The following is a 25,100-nucleotide window of genomic DNA, read 5'->3' as shown; positions in this document are numbered from 1 at the left end:
ACGGGATATGGCGTTTGCCCTGTCCTCGCCAGGGGTTTCCTCACAGCACGGTCACGGGGAGCACACGGCTCCAGACGCCGCTCCCTAAGTGACGGGGACGCGGGCGGCCGCCCTCACGCCCCTCCCGGCTGACTCCCCCGAGGGCCAGAGGGGCTGAGTACGGAGCCCCAGCGCCCGCTGCGCCGCGCTCCGCCTGGTCATGGCCCCCGCTCGGCGCCGGCGGCCCCTGAGGCGCTGCCCCGCAGGCGCCATCTTGGCCCCCCCCGCCGCGCAAGGGCTGCCGGGCCGGGCCGGCAGCGGCAGCGGGGATAGGCCCGCCCCCGTCACGCGGGCCGTTCCCCCGAGGCGTGACTGCGGCGGCGGCGCTGATTGGGCGCGGGGCGCGCGGCTTCAGCGCGAGGGCAGCGCCCCCCGCACGTGACGGCGGAGCGGGCTCGCGGGCGGCGCCGGACTCAGTCGGCGGCGGCGGCGGCCGCGTCCCGCAGCGGCGGCGGTGAGTGCGGGGCGGCCCGGCCCGGCCCCGCTCCACCTGGCTCCGCCGCCGCCGCTCCGCCCGGCCAGCGGCGTCCCGCGGTCCCCCCTCGGCACCACGGCCCCGCGTCCCCTTAGCCCCGCGGCCCGCTCCCCCTCAGCGCGCCCGGCCTCAGTTTCTCCTCAGCGCCCGGGTCCCCCCTCAGCCCCGCAGCTCGTCCCGCCTCAGCGCGGCCCGGGCTCCCTCCGGCGGCGCCCCCAGCCCCGGGCTCCCCTCACCCCCCCGCGGGTGCTGGGGACGGGGTCGCTGTCCCCAGGGACGGGGGTGTCGGGGCCTCGGTGCAGCGGCAGAGCTGCCGGCCGGAGTGGGGCCCCGGCCCGGGGCAGCGTTTGTGGCCGGGTGCTGGGCCGTGTCCTAGCAACCCTGGCGCGGCCGTTCGGTTTCCCCGGGAGCTCCGTTGCCTTCAGCCGTTAGAAACGGAGCGGTGTGGTGTGAGGAGGGAGGCAGGGGTGACAGGGCGTTGGAGGGAGTTCTGGCTCGAGGATTGACTTCTTTCTTTCTTTTTTTTCTCCTTAATGCCTGCAGCAAGCGCTAGCAGCACGGGCGTTGGTCGTTTCCCCAGAAAACTTCAGAATTAAATGACTTCTTCCACTGCCAATGCCCTCAGTTACCTTTAACCACCTGATGAAACCCATATCGGTGCAGCTGGGGCAGACCTTTTGTGATTTAATGGGAACTATGCCATGAGGACTGGTAACACTTGGCCGGAGCCATGACGGAGCCCCACAGGGTTTCATTCACCACTCTTCAGGGTCCGCTGAGCAGCAGCTTCTTGAAGAGGCCTCGAAAAGACGATGGAGACCATGCCCAGGATTGTGAACCGCCTGCAACATCCTATCGCATCACACTTGCTCTCTTCGAGCCGGATCACAAACGGTGTCCAGAATTTTACTACCCAGATCTTCTGAAGAGTTGTCGAGGGAAAGTAAAAGGTGCTTCTTCAGGAGACAAGGTAAGTGTCCTCGTGGCCTGTGGGGAACAATGCTCGTTTAGTTTGGAATTGCTTGGTCTAAAGTGATTTCTGGTACCTGGCTTGCTAGCAGCTGTGAGCAGCGCTTTTCCAAAGAGCATCAAAAGGAGAGATGCTTCCACAGCACGTGGCTGTATCTTTCTGGGGACCCTGCTCTACTGCACAAGAATATTTCCACCTTAGTGCCTGGCATCTCTTCCTGTGGGGTGGACGTGGTGCTTCCAGGTGTTGCCTCACAATTCTGTTTGGTGGTTGAAAGGCGTTTCTCAGGACACGACGGCACGCAAACTTCTGTGGCATCTGAGCGTTGTCTTAGGGGTGTTTTCCCATGAGAAGAAAGCTGATTGGATTCTAATTACTTTTCCTGTTGCTCTCCAGAACTGTTTAGCAGTCAGTTGATGGTTCATGCTGCTTTTTTTTATTTTGTTTTGAGGGTTGGGAGAAACAGAGACAGGTACAGACCTAGCTGAGACAGCACGCAGAAGCTAGAGATGCTTTCAGAACCATAGAGTCACAGACTGGTTTGGGTTGGAAGAGACCTTAAAGCTCATCTTGTTCCAACCCCCCTACCATGGGCAGGAACATCTTCAACTTGATCAGGTTGCTCATTGCCCATCCAGCCTGACCATGAGTGTTTCCAGGGATGGGGCATCTCCCACCTCTCTGGGCAACCTGTGCCAGGGTTTCACCACCTTCAACGTAAAAAATTTCCTTCATAAATTTAGGCTGAATCTCACCTCTTTTAGTTTAAAACCATCACCCCTTGTCCTATTGCTACAGGCCCCACTAAAAACCTCGTCCCCATCTCTCTTGTAAGCCCCCTTTAAGTACTGAAAGGCTGCAGTAAGGTCTCCCCGGAGCCTTCTCTTCTCCAGCTGAACAGTCCCAGCTCTCTCAGCCTGTCTCCAGAGCAGAGGGGCTCCAGCCCTCGGAGCATCTCCGTGGCCTCCTCTGGACTCGCTCCAACAGCTCCATGTCCTTCTTCTGTTGGGGCCCCAGAGCTGGACGCAGCACTGCAGGGGGGGTCTCCCGAGAGTGGAGCAGAGGGGCAGAATCCTCTCCCTCGACCTGCTGGCCACGCTGCTGGGGATGCAGCCCAGGACACGGGTGGCTTTCTGGGCTGCCAGCGCACGTTGCCAGCTCATGGTGAGCTTCTGGTCACCCATCGCCCCCAAGTCCTTCTCCTCAGGGCTGCTCTCAATCCCTTCATCCCCCAGCCTGTATTGATACCAGGGGTTGCCCTGACCCACGTGCAAGACCTTGCACTTGGCCTTGTTGAACCTCATGGGGTTCACATGGGCACGTGTCTCAAGCTTGTCCAGGTCCCTCTGGATGGCATCCTGTCCCTCAGGCCTGTCAACCGCACCATTCGGCTTGGTGTCGTCCACAAACTTGCTGAGGGTGCACCTGATCCCACTGTCTGTGTCACTGATGAAGATATTACTGTACTAAAGGTTGATTTGTCTGAGCTGCTGCCTGGGTGTGCCAGTTGTGATGGGTTTAATTCATGGGGGTTTGGTGGCAGTGTGACAGGATTGATTCTGATGTTTTTGTCTTTTCTTTCTGCAGAGGAAAGACCCTGCTGATCCCTTTAATGATGAAGAAAAGGAAAGGCATGAAGTGGAGGCTCTTGCTAGGAAGTTTGAAGAAAAATATGTACGTTTTTCTTCTTTCTATTACGTTATCCCTTAGAACGAGTAACGCTGTTCAGCTCTCGAGCAGTGATATTTAATGGTCATTGGCTCCTATGTTCCTGGTCTCCTGCAGCCCTTTATCTTGGCTGGAAGGTGCTGTTTTATGTGTTCCTTTCCTGTCTCAGGGCTGTGGTCCTCGAAAATAGTTCAGATACATTCTTAAATCAGATGGCAGTGATTAAAGTGAATGACGTTCTCACTTGTAGCGGCAAAGAACTTACTGTCATTTAGAAAATTTTATTTTCTTAAGCCAAAATTAATTGCTAGGCCTTGTAGCTGTGGCACGGTGCAATGTTAAGTCCCTAAGTAGGGCAGTCTGCTGCCCTCAGGACTGTACTGCGCTGGGTAGCGTGAGAGACGCTGATCTGATGGGTTGGGAAGAACAACCCATTTCCTTGCTCTTCTTCCTCTCACTTTGCTTCCGTAGACGGCAGTAAAACTACGTTATGTTTTACAACTGGTGCTTTAGGACACTGAGTTGCTGTGTTGTCTTGTGATATGAATTTGACCTATGGATCATCCTATGTTTGGTGTGTGTAGTACCGAGTTTGTACTGACTGTGTAGCAGTTATGGCAGAACAACCCATCTCTGCGCTAGTGGGAATGTTTAAGGGGCACAGCCTTAATTCAACATAAAGTCTGCTGGCATGAAGTCAGCCTGGCTGGCAGGTGAACATTCAGTTTCATTTGGCTGCACTGGTTTTGGTTCCATATGAGAAGGCCTAAACTGGATTTACCTTATCCTGAGATTACAGTCTGATGTGAGTTAGCGCTGGTTTGGTTCTGCTGCTGCTAGGAGCAAAAAAGATCTCCTTCTCTTTTCTGTGCTGGAGCCAGTGTCCGAGTCCTCTATGGGGGCCATCCCCGTGGTAATTGGAAAAGAAAGATGAACCCACTGTCAATCTTTTATTGTTTAGGGTGGCAAGAAACGTAGAAAGGACCGTATTCAGGACTTGATTGATATGGGGTATGGATATGACGAATCCGACTCCTTCATTGATAACTCTGAAGCAGTGAGTCCTGGGGCGGGCATGGGGGGGGTTAAAGGCAGCAGCCTGGGGGGCTGAGCTGGTGCCTGGGGGGAACCTGAGCTGGGTGCAAGCCAGGATTGTGCCGGGGCTGGGGAATGAGAGCTCCTGGGGCGATGGGAGGGCAGGAGAATGCTGGTTATCAGGCGTGCCCACAGCCCCCTCTGTTCTTGGGGGAGCACGAGTCCTGCTGCATTCTCCAAGCAGCTCAGCTACAGAATAAAGTAACAAAGCTCACGGTGCCAACAGATTGTGCTCTGTTATTTCCAGTATGATGAGCTTGTTCCGGCTTCTCTTACTACGAAGTATGGAGGGTTTTACATCAACTCAGGAACACTGCAGTTTCGGCAGGCGTCTGAATCTGAAGATGACTATGTTAAAGAGAAGAAGAAGAAGTGTCCCAAGGTCGGCAAGGCAGCTTGCTTGATTATTTCCTCTGTTAGAGCTTGGAGGGTTTGCTGCATGAAAAGTGTGAATCTGCTGGGATTAGCTGGTGGCTAACGGGGGAAACAGCAAGAGCCCTTGGTATCCCTTCCCCTTTATTGATGGGATCGTGTACTGTGAAATGTTGAAGACAGTAGGTGCCAGAACAGTGGTGACAGAAGTCTGGGGTTTGGGTTAATGTGTCCAGCGGGGAAGGAGCTGTTCTCAGATGCTTGGGAGAGGGCTCAAAGTGGCTCTGGAGGTTCAGGTAGCATTGCAGGAGACGCTTTGATTGTGACTTGGTTTTAACCCTCTCCAGAAGCGGAAGTTGAAAGATGGAAGTGAAAAACTGAAGAAGAAGAAGAAAGATGATTCTTACGATAAGGAAAAGAAATCCAAGAAGTCCAAGTTTCCAAAAGCTGGGTAAGGAGGGAGAGGGACTGCTTGCTGCTCCACACATTGCTTCAGGGCTACAGGTGGCGTTTGTTAGGCTGCAGCAGTACCTGTTACAGTGGGGGGTGGCTTGAGCGCATGCTGCATAAACCCCAACAGGTAAAACCCCTGTTGCTTCCCAAGTGGGAGAAAAAAGGCAGCTCATGATTAGGGGAAGGAGTACAGCTCCACAGCAAGAGTGTCTGAGCGGAGAGGGACAGAGCTGGCTGAAATGTTGGTGTTTCTTGAGGCTCTGTTTAGGCAGTAAGGTGGGAACAGATATTGGAGAGCCTGAAGGAAAAGGAATTTGCTCTCTGGTTTTAATAGGCAAAAAGCATCCGGCTGCTGTCACACTAACTCTCTCTTGCTTCAGTTCCTCTGCAGTAGTTGTTTGTGCATTTCCCAGTCTTCCTGGCTGGAATAATGTACGTAGCTAAATAAGAGCATAGCTCGGTGGAGACAGTTTAACCTCCATCACCTCTCTGCAGTGAGGAAGGACAGCCTTCTCCAGGCTAAACAAGCAGCAGGACCTCAAGGCCTTAAGAGGCAGTAGAATATTTTTCCTGGTCCAATTGGTTAAGGGGCTAAGACTTTCCAGGGGATTGGTGCATATGGCTGAGGTGAACTGGGATGAAGGTATCCTCATCCTCTCCCCTTCATCCTGTATTCATTTCAGTTCCCTTTCCTCCTCTGTACTTTGTTTACAGGTTTACAGCGTTAAATGCAAGTAAGGAGAAGAAGAAAAAGAAATACTCTGGTGCTCTTAGTGTCAAGGAGATGCTGAAGAAGTTTCAGAAGGAGAAGGAGGCTCAGAAGAAGAAAGATGATGAGCAGAAAGTGGCAACTCCTTCACCGGCAGAACCTGCAGCCCCAAGGGAGGCGGAGGCGATGCCTGACCCTTTGCTCTCGCTCTTTGGCCATGCCAGTGATAACGACCTGCTCCAGGCGGCGACGGCTATGGACTCGTTAACTGACCTAGAGCTGGAGCGGCTCCTCAGTGAATCCCCAGAAGGGAGTCCCTTTCCTGATGTGGAGGATGGGAGCGATCCCGTTGGGACGGGCTTGGAGCAGGACTTCAAGCAACCGCCATCCCTCCCAGAAGGCCTGCCAGCCCCTTTGGAGAAACGCATCAAAGAGCTGGCTCAGGTACGGCCGTTCGTTGCGGAGCAGCAGGGTTGTGTGGCTGCTGGAGGAGGGACAGCTCTGCTGGGTTTGTGTAGCTTCACCCAGAGGCAGAGCACGCTCCCATGGGGGAGTTTCACGGTGCCATGTGGGATCACACCTTTGTGTCACCCTGTTTTCTCTTATGGCTGAGTCACTTTCTTGAACACCTGGATGTCAGGTAGCATCAAAGTCCTTGGCCTTGTTATCTACTGAATGTAACACTCAGTATCCCACCTGTCAGTGTGGTTTCTTTACCTCTTGGCAAAGTATGCACCTGATGCAAGAGGTAATTTCCAAAGTCAATTTGACATGAAGGAACTTAAAATGTGAACTAATGAGGCTGAAGGACAAATTCCACTGTAATAGTTTTAATGTGCTGCGATGGTCAGGACAGCGTCTGTGAAGTGGCGTGCAGTGTTCTGGATGCAAAATAAGTGGGTGCAGCTGGAAAGCACTGCCTGCTCTGCAGTGTGAGAAGGCGTGAAAAGCCCTGTAGATGGGGCTTGAGGATTTGTTAGGACCATTGGCTGTGTCACACGCGGGCGGATGCCTTCACTGAAGCATGGGAACAGTTTGGCATCTCCCGTGTTGCAGCCTCATCACTGGCAATTTGGGTTCTTTCCCCATCTTAAACCTCAGTGTTGGGCTGCTGGTTAGGGAGTGGAATATATTAATTTTTAGAAGGGTCATCCCACATCTTTTCACCTGCAGCTAGACTCCTGTGGGACTCGCCCATCTTCTCCAAAATGTTGTGACCCGCTTTGGGAAGCGCTTGCTCTGGAGAAGCGGGAAAGCATTGGGTGCTGGTCAGGGATCCCTCTCCTGGCCATCAAAGAAGTGTGTTTTCAGACTTGCTGTGGGCCTTCTCTGGTGTGAGGGCTGTCACCAACAGCCTGTCTACAACTGCTGAGATGTTTTGTTCTTGCTACTGGTGTTTTTCATCTTTGATTTTAAGTCGTCAACAGTGCTCTTAGACCTCTGCGGTGGTGTGTGTTCTGCCTTCTGGGGCACAGCAATTTAGAGCACCTGTTACTTAACCAGCTTTTACTTAATAACTCCTGTTACTAAAGATAAGCTTCTGTTGAAGATAACTGTGTTCTGCTGAGGAATTTTAAGTGTGTATAGTGCTGGTGAGCAGATGGAGGAGAAGGATAAATTGAACAAAATGTTGCCACAGCTGATAAAAAGAACGAGCTCTTCATGGATGCTTCTATTTGCTGCTCGGGCTGTTAACAGAAAACACTGGAACAGCTGTTCCTGAGCTATATCTGAATTAAAGGAGAATATTACGGAGGCTCCCATGATACCAAGTTAATGGTTATGTTGCTGCAAGGTAGTGGAACAGCAGACTACCCACAGATTTTCCTGCTTAGATTTTCCTCCTGCTGTGTCTCTTGTTGCTGGACTGCGTAGGTTAAGAAGAGAAACTGAGGAGATGTACAAGATTTAACAAATTGGAGCCTCTGGGTCCGTTAGGATTTTGGGGCATGAACTCTGTTGCAGGCAGGAATGAAGAGGTGCCATACCTCTGTCTGAGAGCCAGGTCTCTCCTATCCCAGCAGGTGGGAGCATCTCCTGGGTTACACGGAGCCTCCAGGCATTTCCTCTTCTATTTGAACTGATTTGACTTTAACCCTCTCCTTCCTAAACGACTTTTCCTGTTGAGGATTCTCTTTAGCACTGAGCCTTCTCCTTTGTTATCACCAGCTGTCTATGACCCTCTGCTGACAGAGAGGAATGTACACCTTCTGGGCATAAATAAATCGCTTACCAGGGTCAACCTTGAAGTGTTAAATCAGGGGATTTCAAAATCATGCCCTTCTCTCCTGGTCTCCTTTCCCACGCAAGGAATCACTAACTTGATGCGGTGCTTTGTGGTGAATCCCAGTTTTGTTTACATCCCCACTCAGAAGAGATGGAAAGCTCTTGGCAGTTTTCTACTATCTATCTCATTCATCTTTTGGAATTATTTTCCTGCTGGACATATTTTTCATGGGTATGATTTTTGGGCAGTGCTGTGTGTGCTGCAGTCATAGCTTAGGAAGCTTCCTGAACAGGATTTTTTAATTATTTTATTTTCCATGGAAACAACATATCCCTTGTGGCTGCTACTCGTTCTGTTGGTTTCTTGGCTTAGTGTCCAGGTTGGTCTAGGAAGCCTGGTGATACGTATCCCTGACCCTCATTAAACATGACTGGGATGATCTTTCCTGTTCCAGGGACAAGCTCTATGCTCATTACTCAATCTAACAGCTCTAATGTGACGTTAAAACCATGCCCTAGAACTGTCCCTTCTCCCCATGGGACGTATCCAAAGAAGCCAGTTGCCACCAAGCCATCTCCTTTGCCCCATTAAATGGAGGAATCTTCACTCCAGCGTAGGAACTCCAATGCACTCAGCTCTAGTGTGTCTGGACAGGAGAATGCAGAATGGGAAGGTCTGTGGGCAGGGCATGGTCTTACCACTTCAGATGGCAGGGTTGGACTTGAACTGAGGAGGTGTAAGAGAAGAGGACACAGTCTCTCTTCTGACACTTGATTGTGGCCGCTTTTAGCCCATCTACAGCAGGTCGCTGGTGCAGAGTTTGGTGGAATAAAACTGTGCCTTGTTTTACAGTATTTCCAAAGTGGTTTTAAAACCACTTGATTGCTTGTGCCTGTCTGTATCTGTGAACTGATGACAACTTGTGTTATTTGCTGATTTCCAGGCTGCCAGAGCTGCAGAGGGAGAAAGCAAACAGAGATTCTTCACTCAGGATATCAACAACATCATACTGGAGTAAGTGCCACCAGGAGAGGAGAGTGGGAAAGGAGAATATTAGGCAGAGTGGTTTTGGTAAATTCAGGAGCAGGTTTAGCAGGAGTTGAGGGGGGGTGTCCTTATACAGGTCCTCCACGTGGAACACGCCTAGGAGAACATGCAAGTCTCCTAGAAATGGCTTTCAGTTGAAATATGAGGTATAACCGAGGTAGGAGGGTGTTGGAGGGGATGTATCCAGGCCTCCTGTTCTCAAGATGATGCTTGATATCCATGCACTTAAATTCGGTCGCTTGGCCTGTGATTGTAGCTTGATACAAGAACAGTAAATCTCTCCCTGTCAGAGATGTCAGGCATGTTCTTTGCTCTTTAAGTTACACGCTGTATGGAATATTTTCTAATTGGGAGAAGGCTGCTGTGTTCAGCTGGAGGAGCTCCATTGCTGCTCTGTGTTTTCAAGTCCCCCAATTACAGAATGCCAGCGTTGCTTCACGCAGCTGTTGATAATGGCTTCATTCTTCTTCAAGTGCCTGGAGAAGGCTGATGAATGCACGCAGCTTTGTGATCATTGCAGTGTAATAATGCTTACACAGAGGCTTTAATTTCATTAAGGTTTATCAAGGCACTCGAAGGGAATTGCTGAAGGGAAGTTTGGGAGTCTGTTTGCCTCTCATTTCAAGCGGTGATAACCACCTTTCAGCATTCCAGTGCTCGTTGCACAAACAGTCCTGATCTGTTGTCAAACTGATAAATACAACCACATTCAGGAGAGATTTAGATAGGTTTATGTGACTTTGCCATAGAATCACTTCGGGGTTTTTACACTCAGTATTGACACTTAGAGGTGGATTTAAAAGCTGGTCTTCTAAGTAATATATTGTGTGGGTGGGTTTGGCACACACTGACCTCTCTAACCTACTCACTGGGAAGTAAGTTCAAGCCCAAGGGATAAAGTTTCTCTATTATCATGAGTTAGACTGCTGTAGTATCTGACACAAGAACCATGTACCTCTCATTTCATTGCCTGATGTTCCTGCGCAGGAAGAACTGCAGAATACATGAGACTGCTGACATCCTTTTGTTTCTTTTCCAGATACTCTAAAACTAGATTAAAAGGCATAGCTTGGGATAAAGGGCTTGAGTCTGTTGATTCTAAAATCTAAAGAACCGTCGTGTAGTTTGGCTTGTACTTTGTCCCTCTCTCCCTGCCTCCAGCTCCCCAGGTTGCATCAGAGTCACATTCATGTTGCTTAGAGAACCCCTGCCAGGTCCCTGCTCAACGCTGTGTTTGTCTTGTCCTTCAGCATAGAGCTGCAGACGCGGGAGCTGAACAGCCAGATCCGGTCCGGGGTGTACGCCCACCTGGCCGCTTTCTTCCCGTGCAGTAAGGACACTCTGGTCAAGCGTGCCCGTAAGCTCTATCTCTATGAGCAGGTGAGTGCGTTTGGCAGCACAGCCCTGTCTTGTGTGTGCGTTACCCCGATCTCCAGAGCATGGTTGTTGTCTGCCTAACGTGGTGGTGTCCTCCCCTGAGTGTGGTTCAGGCACCACATCTGGTGGGGTGGATTCAGAACGGGCAAGGTCTCGACCTGCCGGATTTGGGTATCTCGTCTGGAACGTGCCATGTGGCACTTGAGTCTGTTCTGTGATTGCTCTAGGGTGGCCGCTTGAAGGAACCTCTACAGAAGCTAAAGGAAGCCATTGGAAGGGCCATGCCAGAGCAGATGGCCAAGTACCAGGAGGAATGCCAAGCCCATACTCAGGCCAGGTTTGCCAAGTAAGCTCCTCCTTTGCTCGTTATGTGTCTGCAACTCTTCTGAGCAGGTTCCCTGTGACCTGTAGGCTGCTCTCATGAAGTTTACCACCTATTTTTGTTGTGTAGTCAAAAGTTGCTGACGGGCATTAAGTGACCTAATTAAGCTGTGTGCGTTCTTTGTGCTATCTGTGGCGATGCCAACTACAGCAGCATTGACGGGACCAGAACTTGGCTGAAGCGTTTCACTTCTGTGCGGGCATGTCTTTAGGAACGTGGCAGTCTGAGAGCAGCCAGGCTGAATTAGTCCTGTGGTCTCTATTACACAATATTGAGAGATTTCTTAACCTTAAGCATTCAGCTCTGTTTGCAGCCTAAGCAAGAGATTCACTCTTCCCATGCGTGTGTTATCATTGACTATTGAGACCTCTGAACAGATACTTAATCCTGTCCTTGAATCTCCAGGACGATGACTTCCACATTATCTCTGTCTCCATTTTAGGATGCTGGAAGAGGAAAAGGACAAAGAGCAGCGAGATCGAGTTTGTTCTGATGAGGAGGAGGATGAAGAAAAGGGAGGGAAGCGTGTCGCGGGACCGCGAAAGAAATTTCAATGGAATGATGAAATCAGGTTTGCATAATTTAGATATCAAGTGAACCTGTGACTTCTCTTATTCTATATAGTTGGAAGTGAAGCATTTTGGTATTTGTAACTTGTTTTCAGAGCAGCGCTGACCATCTGTAGTAAGAATCAGCTTGGAGGTTTGTGGCAGATTATGCATGCCACTATTGCATTTATTAAATCTCACCCTTAGATACATTGCAAAATTAAGCTGATTTCAGGCACAGGCCAACTGTGAGAGAAGTCCTAAGAAGCCCCTGTGCAGAGGCCAAAGGAGAGGGACAGATCTTTGGGAAAAGAAGGAATTCAGCTGAATTGCTGCAATCCTACAGACAAGACTCGTAACAAGAGCAGATTCTGGTTGTGGAAGCAGTTCAGGCTAATGGGGATTGCTGCTCTTGGCACCCAGGGGTCTGACAGAGAACAGAGCGGTGGGTGAAGGGGAGAGTGAGAAAGGATAAAATGAGAATCAATCCCGCTGCCTTTTTCATCTTATTCTGTGACAGATTGGGGTGCTGCTCCATAGATGGTTGATTCATGTAGAACAAAGCAAGCTTCACCTCCTGCCTCCTCGTTGCCTCTCAGCGCGAAGGTCTGCAGAGAGGCTCAGTTCTGCGGTCGTTAACGCCGCCTGTAATTCTGGCACTGGTTTACTGGCTCTGCTGTTCCAGGGGGTTAAAATGGGAAGGGGTAACACGGCTGTTCTCCCCTGGCACATGGATGTGCGTGCACACACGGAGCGAGGAACGTGCCTTTCCCTTCCTCTTTCTCGCGGAGGCAGCCCAGGGGCAGTTTTATCAGCAAGGTGTTACGCAGAGGCTGTCGTGTCGTGGCGTATTTATCCAGCCCCGGATAAACAGGATGACGTCCGGCTGGGGAGCGTTAATCCGCGTAACTGTGTTTGAAATCTTCGTGTTCTTCAGGGAGCTGCTTTGCCACTTGGTGAAGATTAAGTTGGATGGTTATGACCTTGACAAGACTAAGGCTCAGTGTCTAGAGGATTATGTGAAGACCTTCCTAGATGGAGAGGTGAAGCCCCTTTGGCCCAAAGGCTGGATGCAGGCCAGGTGAGCAAGCATCGAGTTGTACCACGAGGGATTCCTGTCGTAAGGGACCTGGGAAGGTCATTAGTCCTACCCCTGCTCAAAGAATGGCTGGCTTCCAAGTCACATCAGAGGGCTCAGGGCCTTGTGCTATGGAGTTTTGGAAGTCTCCAAGGACGGAGATTACCACAGCATCTCTGGGCCCCTGTTCCGGTACTTAATCACTCTTCATGAAATCTTTTCTCCTTATTTCCAATCAGAATTCCCCTTGCTGCACTGAACTGAACATTCCCTCTTTTTGGTTTTTACTCTGTACCATTGAAAAAGTTCTGGCTCCATCTTCTTTGTGGCTCCCCGCCCTTCCACTCTTTATGTAGTGAAAGACTGCCATTAGATCCCTCCTTGGTCTTCTCATTTTCCAGGCTAAGCAAACCTACTTCCCTCCACCTCTCCTTGTGTGTAATGTGTCCCTGTTCCTCGGCCATCTTAGTGACTCTGGGTTGTCTCCAGTTTGTCGACGTCTCTCTTGTATTGCGGGGACCTTGAAGCTGGATGCTGTATCCAGATGTGACCTCACAAGTGCTAAACAGAGGGGAATAAGCACTTGAACTGCTGGCTGTGCTCTTGCTAATACCCACCAGTATATAGTTAGGTCTCAGCAGTACACACTTGCAGCAGTGGCTCATGCTCAACTTGTCCACCAGAACCCCAGGTCCTTTTGTGCATGGCTGCTATGTAGCCAGTTGGCCCCCAGCCTGTGTTGCTGCGCGAGGTTATTCCATCTCAGCCTCAGGACTTTGCGTTTGTCTGTGTTGAACTTCACAAGGTGTGTTGGCCCCTTTCTCCAGCCTGTCAAGGTCCCTGCGAATGGCAGCCCTGCCCTCCAGCGTACTCTTCCCCCTTCCTTCCATTATCACATCTCCCTCAAGCTTACTGAGAGTGCTGTCGTCCAGGTTGTGAGTGACAATGTTGAGTATCTTTGCCCCTGAATAGACCCGTGATCGATGCCACCAGCAGTGACAAGTTACGAGGTGGAACTGGGACTGAGTTGAGGCTGACTGCCCTGTGGTTTCTTGAATCTGTATTGCAAAGGATCACTTTGTAATCTGTCTCACGAAAGATACATTTTTCAGACACTTTGGGAAGTCTTCCCTAGCCCCTAGAGTATTCCCAAAAGAAAGCAAAGCAGAAAGTCTTAGGGGCTTATGAACTTGCACTGGACACATCAGAGAGTCAGCAGAGTAAGTAGGAATTTGATGTGGTTTTCTTTACCCTATCTGGGGTCTTCACTGCTGTTTCCTGCTCTTTCACGCCCTCCATCATCCATGCCATTGAGCTGGCAATTGCAGAGAGACGTACAAATTGCAGAGGGTCATTCTGCTGGGACTGTCATCAGCTTCTGATGATGGCGTTAAGAAGTGGGTGCAGATTCCTACTTAGTTAATGAAGATATTACCAGCTTGAGGGTCTCAGCTTACCAAGTTTTAAAACCTCTTTGAATAAAAGGAAACTAAAATCTTTTACCCCTAGTTTGTAGGTGAAATGGTTCGTAGGCATACAGATGTTCACCTAGGACTCGGTGTAGGAGGGCCTTCCAGTGAAGTTGACTACAGAATAACTGACGAAAAGCAGTTTTCCTGGTTGCTTTCCAGTGGCTCGAGGACAATGGTTTCTCCTGCTGGGACTTGATGGAGTTGGATGTGATAATCCTTATGGGTCCCTTCCAACTTGAGATCTTCAATGACTTTGTGGTTTAAAGACAGAGGGTAGACTGACAGCTGCACAGAAGGGGAGGGGGGGGATTGGCAACACCAGGAGAACTGTAAACAATTTTAGGGACGAGTCAGCTTGATTCACTGTCATCATGATCACAGAAGTTCATCTTTAAGAGGAACTTGAAGATGTAGAGTTGCTACTTGAAGAGTAGCAACTTTGTGGAAGAGTTCAGAGGGGCCCTGCCATGATTCTGTTTTCTCAGTTAGCCCTAAAAGGCGATTAGCAGAATATAAGGTTCAAATAACCTTGCTTTTTAAAAGCAAAAGGATGGCAAAAGTCTTTGTCAAGCTGTTAACAGCAGACAGGCAGGATATTCCGTACGCCAGTACTGAAGGTGTGTTTGTGTCACCCTGACATCTAAGAAGGCAGCTGAGTGGCAGCTGGTTCAGGTGAAGTAGTGTTCGTGTGAGCTTCTGGTTTACTTAGCCTCAGTAGTAAAGGGTTTGGGATGAAGCTCTGTTGGTTGTGGTTAGTCAATTGTCACAGAAGTGGTTGTGCTGATTTAAGAGGCCACCTCAGCTGTTTGCTGGGGACGTGAAGGCAATAGGGACGTGCCGTGTGTGAAGGCTTCTCATCCGTATTGCTGTGTTGAGGCAGGGAAAGGTAACCTTTCTCGTTTGAAGTTGGTGAAGAGCTCTTTTGTGATCTGCCAGCTCTTGGATGATCTGTGGCAGCAGTAACGCCCAGCTTGAACGATTGTACACCCTCTCCAGTTGGCTGTCAGCTTTTTAAGCTGGCAGAGATTTTTCCGTAGTTATTGTCCAACAAGTGCCTTAATGGCCTTTCCAGCGCCTACAAGCATAGCTCCCCAGAGAGGGAATTGTGTGGGGGTTCAGCAGGATTTTCCTGGAAAAGGGCTGAGTATTTGTTTGCCCTCTGTGGTTTTAATTTCACTAAGTCCCCTGCTGTACTGTGCAGCTCTGTCTCCAGTGATCCCAGCTGCTCTACTGGGTCTTGCTGGATATCACTTCTCATTGCTCTCTTCCCTTCTTAGGACACTGTTTAAGGAGAGCAGGCGTGTACACGGACACCTCACATCAGTCCTGTGAGTATCGTGCAGTGTTCCTTTGGAGTGATAACTGGTGAACTCCGTTCCCTGGGGCCTGGGTGGATCACACAGGAGCACCTGAGCTTGCTTGGCTCCCAACAGATAGTTTGGCGCTGCTTCGTTCGGGGAGGTCTAGGGCGAGCAGTTGTCTGTGTGTGACATCTCCCAATGACAGCCTTCCTGAGGTGCTTTAGCCTTACAGCAAGCTCAAAGATCAGAACTTTTCCAGGTTGCCTCCTGGCCTTGTGCAACAGACTGGAGTCAGGCCTCTGCGCTAGGCCCTGGGAGGCAGGTCGAGGTAAACTGGAGTGTGATGCCAGCACTGTGATTATTGCTACCTGTTCAGTCAGTTCTTACTGGATTCTGGATCCCCTCTTTCTTGTTGCCTGGTTAAAGGAGGGGTACAATGAGCTCGAGCTAGCGAAGATGGGTGAAGCAGGCTTGTGGGTGGCAAACCAAGAGAGCCGTCGGAATCCAGCTGGGCAGGTGCTTTAATGCCAAAGGGTCTCGTGGATCTTGCTGGCAGTCTGTAATAGATGGTGACACACACTTAGGCTCATGTCTGACAGACAGTCCTGTTCTTGGCACGGATGAGCGAGGGGAAAAGAGAATGAGTATGAAAATGAGTGAGAAAGAGTATGAAATAGAGCGTAGAGTCATCCTTCCCTCAGCCGTACCGTTCTGGCAGTTCAGGGATGTCTTGTGCCAGAGATTGCATCTGACCAGACCAAATGATCTATTTTCCGTGAATTTGGCAGATACTTTTGCATCCTTGACGTCTTCTGGGAACCTAAAAGAAACGTGTAACTTCTCTCCAAACCAGTCTCTCTCAGTTTCTCTCTGGGTATTGCTGTAATGAGGCCAGCAGTGGGTTCCTGTAGCAGCTCCCAGCCCTGCAGCGGTGCAGGATGTGTCTGTTGAGTGCTTTCACTGCTCTGCTGCCATTTCAAGACTCTGCTCCGCTCCCTAATTCATTCCCCTGTGTGAGAGTCGGGGCTTCCTAGAGCAGCAACCAAATGTCGTACGGTTTTGGATCCTAGCAACCTGAGATGCTGCCTCTGTTCCCTCGGTCCTTTGCGAAAGACTCAGTGGATCATCATTAACAGGGCCCAAGTGTGTTCCCTAATTGGATGCTTCCCTGTGGGCTTTCAGTGAGCTGTGTTTCTTTTGTCTCCCTCAAAACAGGGCGAAGAAGAAAGTTATAGCTCCTACTAAGGTGAAAGTGAAGGTGAGTTCTTTGTTTTCTGGTTCTCATGGTTGACAAACACCAAGAGTCAAGTGTCTGCCATCTTAAATCCTATATTTGAGCCTCCTATCTATACATCAGGTACAAGGAAGTTGTACTGTGAAATAGCTCTAGTCAGTATTGGACTTGAAAAACCAACTAGAACAGCAGCTAAAATTGATGGCAGCAGCAGTTGGGAGGGAGGTGGGGGCTGGCAGGCACAGAACATGCATGTTCTGCCTTTTATCCCCAAATGGGGAGCCGTCCCTTCCCTGTTCAGCAGTAAACCCTGCCTCAGGTCTGACTCTGCCTTCTCTTGTGATTTTGTTCCAGGAACCTTCCTGCAAGCCAGAGAAAAAGATGTCGGTTTCTGTTCCTTCGATGCACTCAAGCAGCACCTTAGCTCTGTCTTCAGAGCCTCAGGGAGGAGCTCTGGGTATCAGTGCCCAAACCAGAGAACTCCTGTCCCTCGGGCCAGCCCAAGCAGCCAGCAGCACTGGCACTCCTGCCACCTTCAAGGACGACTCCTTGGATGAGGACTTAATTCACAATCCCACCTCCTCCCTCGAAGCAGTTTCTAAGGAACTGGCTGTGCTGAACAGCAGAGCGGGAGGGAGCCCTGACTTTACTCTTCCTGCAGCTCCAAAAGCTCCACCAGAGAAGATCCCAACTCTTGCACCCTCAGAGGAGAAGAGGACATTTCCAAAGTCCAACCCTTCCCCTACATCATCCTCTGGTTCCCTCCAGTCTCCTCTAAATTTCCTGGCTGAGCAGGCCCTGGCATTGGGCCAATCTTCTCAAGACAAAAAGACAGATAACTCTAATTACAAAGAACTCTCCTGCCAAGCCTCCCCCAGCAAAATCCTCCCTGATGCACATCAGGCTAAACAGAAACACCACAGCCTGGTCCGGCCAAGCCAGACCTCCACCCCAGTGCCGGGTTCTCAGGTGAAGGTCTTTCACTCAGGCAGCCAGCTACAGAAAACTTTCACCTCCCCAGCTCAGTTTGTCAAACTGCAGAATCCCAAGTCCTCCCCACTGCCCCAACGCTCCCTCCTCCAGCAGGTCAAGTCATCAACCAAAGCTCAGAGCTTCCATTCCTCTTCATCACCAGGCAGCACCCAAAACTCCAGCAGCTCCCACAAGAGCCCAGGCTCATCCTCATCATCTCTCAGCTACGCAGGAAAGCACTCAAGTGGCTCTAGCTCTTCAGGACAATCTTACAAATCGCCCTTCGTTTCTGGTTCTCTCTCCAAGCACGGGGCTTCTTCCAGCAGCTCCTCAGCTGGAGTTTCTGCAAACCAGGGCGGCTCCTCTGGGAGCTTGCTGCCCAGTGTGCAGACCCCTTCCTCGGGCCAGGCGTCCAGCCGCCCGTCCTCGAGCTCCTCGGTGAAGAAGTTGCCTGTTTCGCAGAAGCTGACTCTGGTGGCACCTCCTGGAGGTTCAAACGGAGATTCTAGCGGGGGCACTCAAGGAGTGGCCAAATTGCTGACCTCCTCCCTAAAGCCAGCTGTTGTTAGCAGCACCGCGTCTTCTACCTCTGTGCCGGTAAGCAGGGGTGTGCTGGCCTAGCCTAAAGCCAGGAGAACGCCTGGCACCGTGTCAGGCCATCTCCTCGCTTGTGCAGACCTGCTGTGAAGTGATGACTTCAAAAAGGATTTCCTGAAATTCTTGAATGACTGTCTGGAACTTGGCTGCTTAGGTTAGGAAGTCCTGGCCTTTGCCATGGGCTTGCACTCCAGAATTCCAGCTTTCATTTTCAGCTTAAAATAACAACTAAGCAAAATACTGTTCATTAGGGTATAATGTCTCATGAAGGACTCCTGGGTTACGTATACAGACTTGTATTATTCAGCCATTGTATTTAATGTATAAGGGCCTTAATTTTCATCTGTAGCAAAAAAGGAATTGTTCCTAATGCTGTTGTATTAGTTTGTTGTTGGCTGCTCATACCTGCCTCCTTCTGTGGCATGTGGAAAGAGCTGGGCAATTAAATGAGTGTATTTAAGTGGGCCTGAAAGACATGTGCTGCTCAGCCCGTGTACCTTGTCTGTTACTGAGATAGCTGAAAAGCATTCCTCTGTGGTGTCTCTCTTCATGGGAGAGATCGCAAATAACATTCTTGGGTGCAGGCATCCACTAAACCCTGGTGCCTTGAGTTGTCAGCAGTGAGAATGCTGCTGAAAGTAAGTAGGAACTCCGAGGCAATGCATAAGCTTTTCCTCTGCCTAACGGAGGCACGGTTCCAGAGTAAGGCAACAACAGAGTGAACTCCAGTACGGTCCCATTTAGAGGAGCGTAGCATCCAGCAGTGGGATTGCCGGTGTCCTGGGCACCTCCAGATGGCCTCAGGAGTTGGCAGCTCTTGGGCGGGGAGGGCGCTTCGTGCAAGGAGGAATTCTTGTTTTGCAGTTCTTTAAGTATGAATGATGCTGTGCCTTGGTTTTCCTACTCCTGACTGACCTTTTCTGTTGCTTTTCAGAAAGGAACTAGTGGAGCTGTGCTGCTAACGAGTTCTTCCTCCTTAAGTGTACTGGCTCCATCCTACAAGTCCAGCAGTGCAAAGCTGCCAGCTGGTCTGAGCCCCGCCCCGTTAGGTATTATCTCTCCTATTCATTCCTTCCCTCTTCATGTCATCTCCTTCAGTTCAGACTCCTCCCCAAAAGCAGGAGTATCAAAGGATGCAATAGTTACAGGACCTGCTCCAGGAACTTTCCACCATGGCCTTGGCCACAGTGAGTATCCTCCTGGTCACGCATGTTACTTGTGCCTGCGCTGTCAGATAACAAGAACGCCAATGCTGTGCCGTGTTAACCCATAGCAGGCCGACTCATCTCTCTTGCTGTTGCTTCATGCTGTAGTTCGTGCATTTATATCTCCAGCAGTTGCATTTGGAGAACCATGGGCACATCTTTATAGCTAGCCCAGAAGTCCCAATAGCTGGAAGCTGAGCTATAGGCTAACTGCTGCAGCTTCTCTGCTTGTTTCTGTTTTCGATGCGTATTTGTTAGTTTTTTTTCCCCTCTCCTTTCTTTGTTTTTCTCTCTAGGTCTTCTAGCTGGCTTGCACTCCAGCCCTCACCACACCGCGCCACTCCCACACTCTGCCCTGGCCACTCGTTTACCGCAGAGTTTGCCAGGTAACTTGTCAGACGGTCGTGTTTGTCTGCTGCGTGGTGAGTCATCCTGTATCTCAGCAGGTGCTTCCTCTAGGGGTGAAAACAAAGTGGGTGTCCACGTTGTCTGACCGGTGCAGTTGTCACTAAAGCCCGTGGCCTCCCCGAGGTACAAAGCGAGGCGTAGCCTGTGTGTCCTTTAGTTAGCCAGGGCAAACTTGTGTGTTTCTGGAATGATGAGTCCTCAGTGCTTATGGCAAGTGTTGGTTCTTGGAGGTGCTCAACTTTGCTGCTTGCATCGTGGTGAAGAATTATCCTGCTAGGGTTAAAGCTGGGCATGTTTATGCACACTCTGCCAGGACTGCCCAGGAATGAATATTCTGGCTCTGTGGAGTTTTGTTACTGGTGACCTATATAAAATGTGTCAGACCAGACTGTCTTGTGTCTGTGCACTGAGCTAATTGCCTGCATCTCCTTCGCGACAAGTCTGTAGTGTAAATGGAGACTGCTCTGCTTGGTGTTGACAACGTGATGGCTTTGCAATTAAGCCTGTTCCTGCCCCAGTTTGATGCCTGCAGAAGCGATGCATAAACCAAGAGATCTCCAAAGAGCACCTTCTCTGCTTGGGGAGTCCTGCCTGGTGGGCTCTGAGCGCGCTGGAAATACGGTGGCACTGCGGAAGAAGGAGAGCAGTGAGGGGGATCAGTGCAGCATTCAGAGAGTTGAAATGCAGGGCCAGCAGGTCAGGCTTACCTGCTTCAGGGACTTGCTTATCCCACTGGTAGTTGCTATTTCTGCTCTCTTGTGTTCTTTAGCACTTCAGTGTGGTTCAGTGCCGCTGTCTTAGTACCTGCTGCTGTTGTGATTGTCGTACTGGGCCGTATGAGCCTGAATTAGGAGGGGATGTGCCAGCCTAATACTGCGGCACTGAGGGCATTAGATGTGTGGGTAACCCCCTGGAGTTAATGTGGCCTCCCGTAGCGGGCATGGGGTAGAGTGTCCTTGGCTGCTGAGCTCAGTGCTTGTTTGCTGGAGGAAGAAGAGAGTGCAGTGCACTGGTGAAAATTCAAGTAATTTGTTGTCTTTGCTGCTTTTGCTGATGTTTGTATGAGGCGGGTTGTTACGCTGCTCTGAGTGGAGCAGAAGAAGGTACTAGCAGTGATCACTGGTGTGACAGACCCTTCCTGTGTGTAAATTCACAGTTACTGGAGAGTGAGGTGATTGATTTTGGTTTGAACGTGGGATGTGAAGTGTATTCTGTGGCACTGAGGAGGAGTTCTGTGTCCCATTATTTGAGGGAATTTAGAGTGATGACTTCACTGTTGCTTATAGGGCTTATAACAACAGAATTTTTTGAGGGACTGCTGCTCTTAAGCAGGACGTAGTGCTAGAGCTGCGAGTAGACAAAAGGTGAGTGGGAGTAAGTGAAGAAAAACTGACCGTTGAGACAGCTGCAGTGGGGAACCCGCTTTCTCACTTGCTGTTTTCACATAAAGATTGGAGATGGAGCCTAGTGCTGTCAGCTCTGGGAATATTACCAGTTGTGGGGTTTTGTAGAAGGACACAGTAGATATTTAAGTGGCCACCATAATCTTAAACTGTACTGATTTGTTTTGTGGAATAAACCACGGTTGGCTGGCTGAGCAGATGGCCCCAGCTGCACTGCTCTGTCTGAGAGCTGCGAGGGCTCTGCTGTGCTGGGAGGTTGCTACAAATGCAAGGAAACGTGGGTATCTTGAGTGACAGCACTTATACCAGCATTCACCAAAAAGCATTTGAGCAAGGAGCACCCAGTGTGCTTGCTTGTGTGCTGTCCCCACTGCGTTTGCTGGTGGAGATGCCCGTGTGCTGGTGCTGTGGTGATGGTTCTGACTGCTCGCTTTAGGAACGCAACACGCTGGGACTGAGCTCTTGCATGGAATGGACTATCCTTGTCCTGGAGAAGAAGCTGTTGCTACGCCACTCAGTGTTCCTGCTGCTTACCTGCCCATCTCAGTACACCTATTTATTCCTCATGGTATGGTGGTAGTTCTAACTGCTCCTGGGAAACTTCTGCTTCCTTAAGCTTCCTTCCTTTTTCTCTCTTCAGTGCATTTTCTCCCTTCATGTCTGTTCCTTTCTGCCACTTCAGTGGCTGGGTTCCTATGATTCCCGTTGCTATCAGTGGGCACCTAAAGCCTTCATTACAACAGCAAAGGTGTACTAATGGTGTTATTTCAAACCACCTTGAGACACAAGGCAGCCAGCACCATGTATTTGTGGTTTCCTAGATGGGGAGAAACGGTAGGGTGGCTTTTAGAGAAGGGCATAGGCTAGCTAGTCAGCGAGCAAGCTGAATCTATGCCGTGGTGCTTTTGCTGGGAGGCCACAGGAGACCCTCAGTGCTTCCTCTGACCCTTACTCAGATGCCAGAGGCAGGGCTGCTTCCAGTTGTGAGATGTCTGCAGGCACGTCCTCTTACCCCCTGATTCCTTGGTGCTGGAAGGGAAAAGTAGGTCCTTCTGTGTGGAGAGCTCTGGCTGCCCCAGCCGCAGGCAGCTCTGCGGAGCCGATGCCGAGCCCCCTCCCCACTTGGTTTTATTTTCTTTCAGATGCTTCTCAGCTTCACGGCAAAGGGTCCAATGCACAGCAGCGCAAGTTGTGATGCCTGCAAGGAGGGGAGCTAGAGCACACATAGGATCAAACCAAGAGGAACAGGACATAAACTTTGGATACTGGCTGTGTCTTCTGTGGTTTTTTTGGGATTTGTTTGCTTTTTTTTTTTCCTCACGACAACTGGAGAGACTGAACCGCAACGAGGAACTCATTGGTGCGTTTGCTCAGAGGCTTTCAGGGCTGAGCCCCACGCCAAGGGCCACCTTGAGCCATGCCCTAATGAGAGAAACATTTCGTAGCACTGTTTTATTGCTGCTGCCCTTCACGCATTCCCTGGCACTGGCAGGAGCTAGAACTCGCAGGGAGACTCGGGTGGCTTGGCTTCCTCGCGGTGGATTCCCACCCACCTGTGTCTGCATCTGCCAAGTACCTCCAAGTCCAGTTACCTCCTTGGTCTCCCAGTGGAAGGTATGAAAGGTGCTTCTTTCTTCTGCTTTGGATTTACTTGGATAATTCTAGCACTGCCAGTGCTTTCTGAAGACATTTGACTGACTTTTCAGTTGTACTATAAAACACTGCTACAGTTAATTGGAGGACTTAACGCTTCCTGTGTGGTGAATCTAACGAACCACCTGATGTTCCCCTCTGGAGGAGAAGGAAGACTCTTTAGTGAGACGTTTTGGGATGCCGTCATTGACTTTGCTAATTCTACTTCTCTTGGGTTTTGAATTTTTTTTTCCCTCCTGCTCAGTTTTATCCTCATTACCATCGAATGCATTGGATTGAATGGGACACTTCTGGGCATGTCACGTGGATAGGAAGACATAATTCCAGTGCCTTTTATGGTGGAGTAAGAATGGACTAGCGACACACGTTTCAGCCGCCTTTTGTGTGCTCCTCGACCCTTTTTTAATCGTTCTGTATTTAAAATGTATTCTGTTTTATTTAATAGAGCTTTTTATGGTTGCACATCAAAAAAGAAAAAAAAAAAGCTGCACTGTCTGGACTTCAGTGGTGTCTTGGTGACTGCGAACACAGAACTAATGCAGCAAGAGCACCAGTTCTTATCCGAGTTTGTGCAAGCGGGTTCCAGACCCTCCCCTAAAGCCATTCTTTCCTAGGGTCGTCAGTTAGGATCTCTTTGGTGGGCAGAGGGAATGATCTAGATTAACCAAGGTCACGACTAGTCAAATGAATTCCAGAGAATAATGTTGCTCTCCTCGATGATTTCTGCACTAGGATCATGTGCTTGTCACCGCTGCAGGAACGGGGACCATCTAGAATTGGGGTGCGTCTTCTTTTTAATTTTTTAACTCTTAGACCTGACCGCTTCTCCTGAGCGCACCTACCTGTGCACAGCTAAGGGCAGGCTGTGGTTCCAACGGAGCTTTATGGGTTTTGATCTTCTGCTCTTCCCCCCAGTCTGCCTTTTCTCAGGCCCCCCCAGCCACAGCTGAATCATGCAGTAGTAGCGCTGATCCACATAGACTTTACTGGTATTTCGAGCAAAAGCTTGCAGCCTTCCTTCTGGAGCTTGGGGGAAGGATGCTGACACTGAGTAGACCAGCAAATACCTGCTTTAGTTTTCCCTATTTTTGGTAAGATCCAAGATGGACTGTTTTCAGTTTGAGCTGCTACATAATTTCCCAAGATCAGTGCATTGTTTGTACCTTTAGAAAAAAAAAAATGCAGCTCAGATTTAAAATTTGTTTACAGAAAATACCTAGGTTGTAGCAAAAGAGCCAAAGACAGAACTTGTGTTAGTAAAACTAAGCACAGCAGTTACGGATGGACTCTGAGCAGTGGATGTCGCATGGTTCCCGTTGAAGGTCTAATCCTGAGAGGTACTTTGCACCTTCGACTTAGTGGTAGCTGAAAGCGCTCACACACCTGGCAGGATAGGGACTCTCCGGCGAGTGACTCGAGGTACTGGTTCTACTCCCTCACTTTGCTTTCACTTGAATGCTTCTGCTGGGAAGCACCCGTGTGCGTGGCCAGAGCAGAATGCCCTCCTTCTAGGAATTTAGCGAAGCCTCTTGCCTCAGGGAAATGTTTATTTGGTGGAAATTCTGTGGGATATTTTTTTTCTTTACGTGCTGTAACGAATGAGTGAATGGTATGGAGCAGAGTCGCAGCAAGGCAGAACCACGCGGAGACCCGGCAGCTGATGGGGAGCCAGGGGTCTGGCTCTCTGCCTCGACGAGGCAACTTGCAGCGCTGTCGTGGCCGTGTGGGGAGGCGAGGCTCCCGTGGCACTTAGTGTGGCAGTTCCTTTCGGGTGTAAGAGCTGCGGTTTACTATGATATTTTTTTTGTGTGTTGGGACTGTCTTGCTGAAGATAGTGGGGGTGGTATGAAAACTGTTAATCTTGTACAGAACAACTGAATAAATTGTTTCAAAGTTTCCAAAATATTTCTTTTCCATCTCCTTACCTCTAGTTTCATGACTTTGTTTGAAAGAATTTGTCTTTCAGCTTAGATGATCACCTCTTGATGATCATGTTTCTTGAGTGAGTAATGAATTATTGTCTGTTTTAACTAAAGTCTCCTACGCCGTAAGCAGATGACAGCTCTGTTTCTAGCCATGGTGGTGGTAGAACTGCACATTCTCGTTCAACGTGCTCCTGCTGATGCTTGAAGTTGACAATCTGCTGGCAAGAACGTGTGGGGATCAGACCCTGGAGCAACGGTGGGATCCTGTGTGATCATTTCATTTGCAAAGGTAAAATGTTGATCCCCAAGGCCAGGGTGGATGCGCAGTGAATGCTTACGGCTGCTTTTGCTGACGGCAGTTTGCTGGGGTTTGGGTGTTAGCTGAAATTTGGGAAAAAGGAAATGAATGTGCTCTGCACGGAGCTGTTGGAGCGAGTCCAGAGGAGGCCACAAAGATGGTCGGAGGGCTGGAGCCCCTCTGCTATGGAGA

The 25,100-nt window shown here is 50.1% G+C and overlaps 1 protein-coding gene across 2 annotated transcripts; it reads left to right on the top strand.

Moving 5' to 3' along the window:
- Positions 1 to 414: 414 nt before the first annotated feature.
- UBN1 (ubinuclein 1) lies at positions 415 to 24,588 on the top strand. 2 transcript variants are annotated; one of them, XM_068420112.1, is made up of 17 exons: positions 415 to 493; positions 1,058 to 1,484; positions 3,072 to 3,158; positions 4,114 to 4,209; positions 4,495 to 4,629; positions 4,967 to 5,070; positions 5,787 to 6,225; positions 8,952 to 9,022; positions 10,306 to 10,435; positions 10,660 to 10,778; positions 11,257 to 11,385; positions 12,300 to 12,443; positions 16,429 to 16,471; positions 16,802 to 18,016; positions 18,951 to 19,203; positions 19,518 to 19,607; positions 22,175 to 24,588. In XM_068420112.1, the coding sequence occupies exons 2-17, from the start codon at positions 1,245 to 1,247 to the stop codon at positions 22,225 to 22,227; spliced, it is 3,348 nt and encodes a 1,115-aa protein (XP_068276213.1). In that variant the 5' UTR covers positions 415 to 493; positions 1,058 to 1,244; the 3' UTR covers positions 22,228 to 24,588. The 2 variants fall into 2 exon arrangements, with proteins under 2 accessions (XP_068276213.1, XP_068276214.1); XM_068420113.1 differs by lacking the exon at positions 19,518 to 19,607.
- The last annotated feature ends 512 nt before the right edge of the window (positions 24,589 to 25,100 follow it).

Source organism: Nyctibius grandis, chromosome 30 (genome assembly GCF_013368605.1).
Source record: "Nyctibius grandis isolate bNycGra1 chromosome 30, bNycGra1.pri, whole genome shotgun sequence".
Classification (NCBI taxonomy): Eukaryota; Metazoa; Chordata; class Aves; order Nyctibiiformes; family Nyctibiidae; genus Nyctibius; species Nyctibius grandis.
The sequence above is the reverse complement of the archived record's forward strand: the minus strand, read 5'-3'. Positions and strand labels throughout refer to the sequence as shown.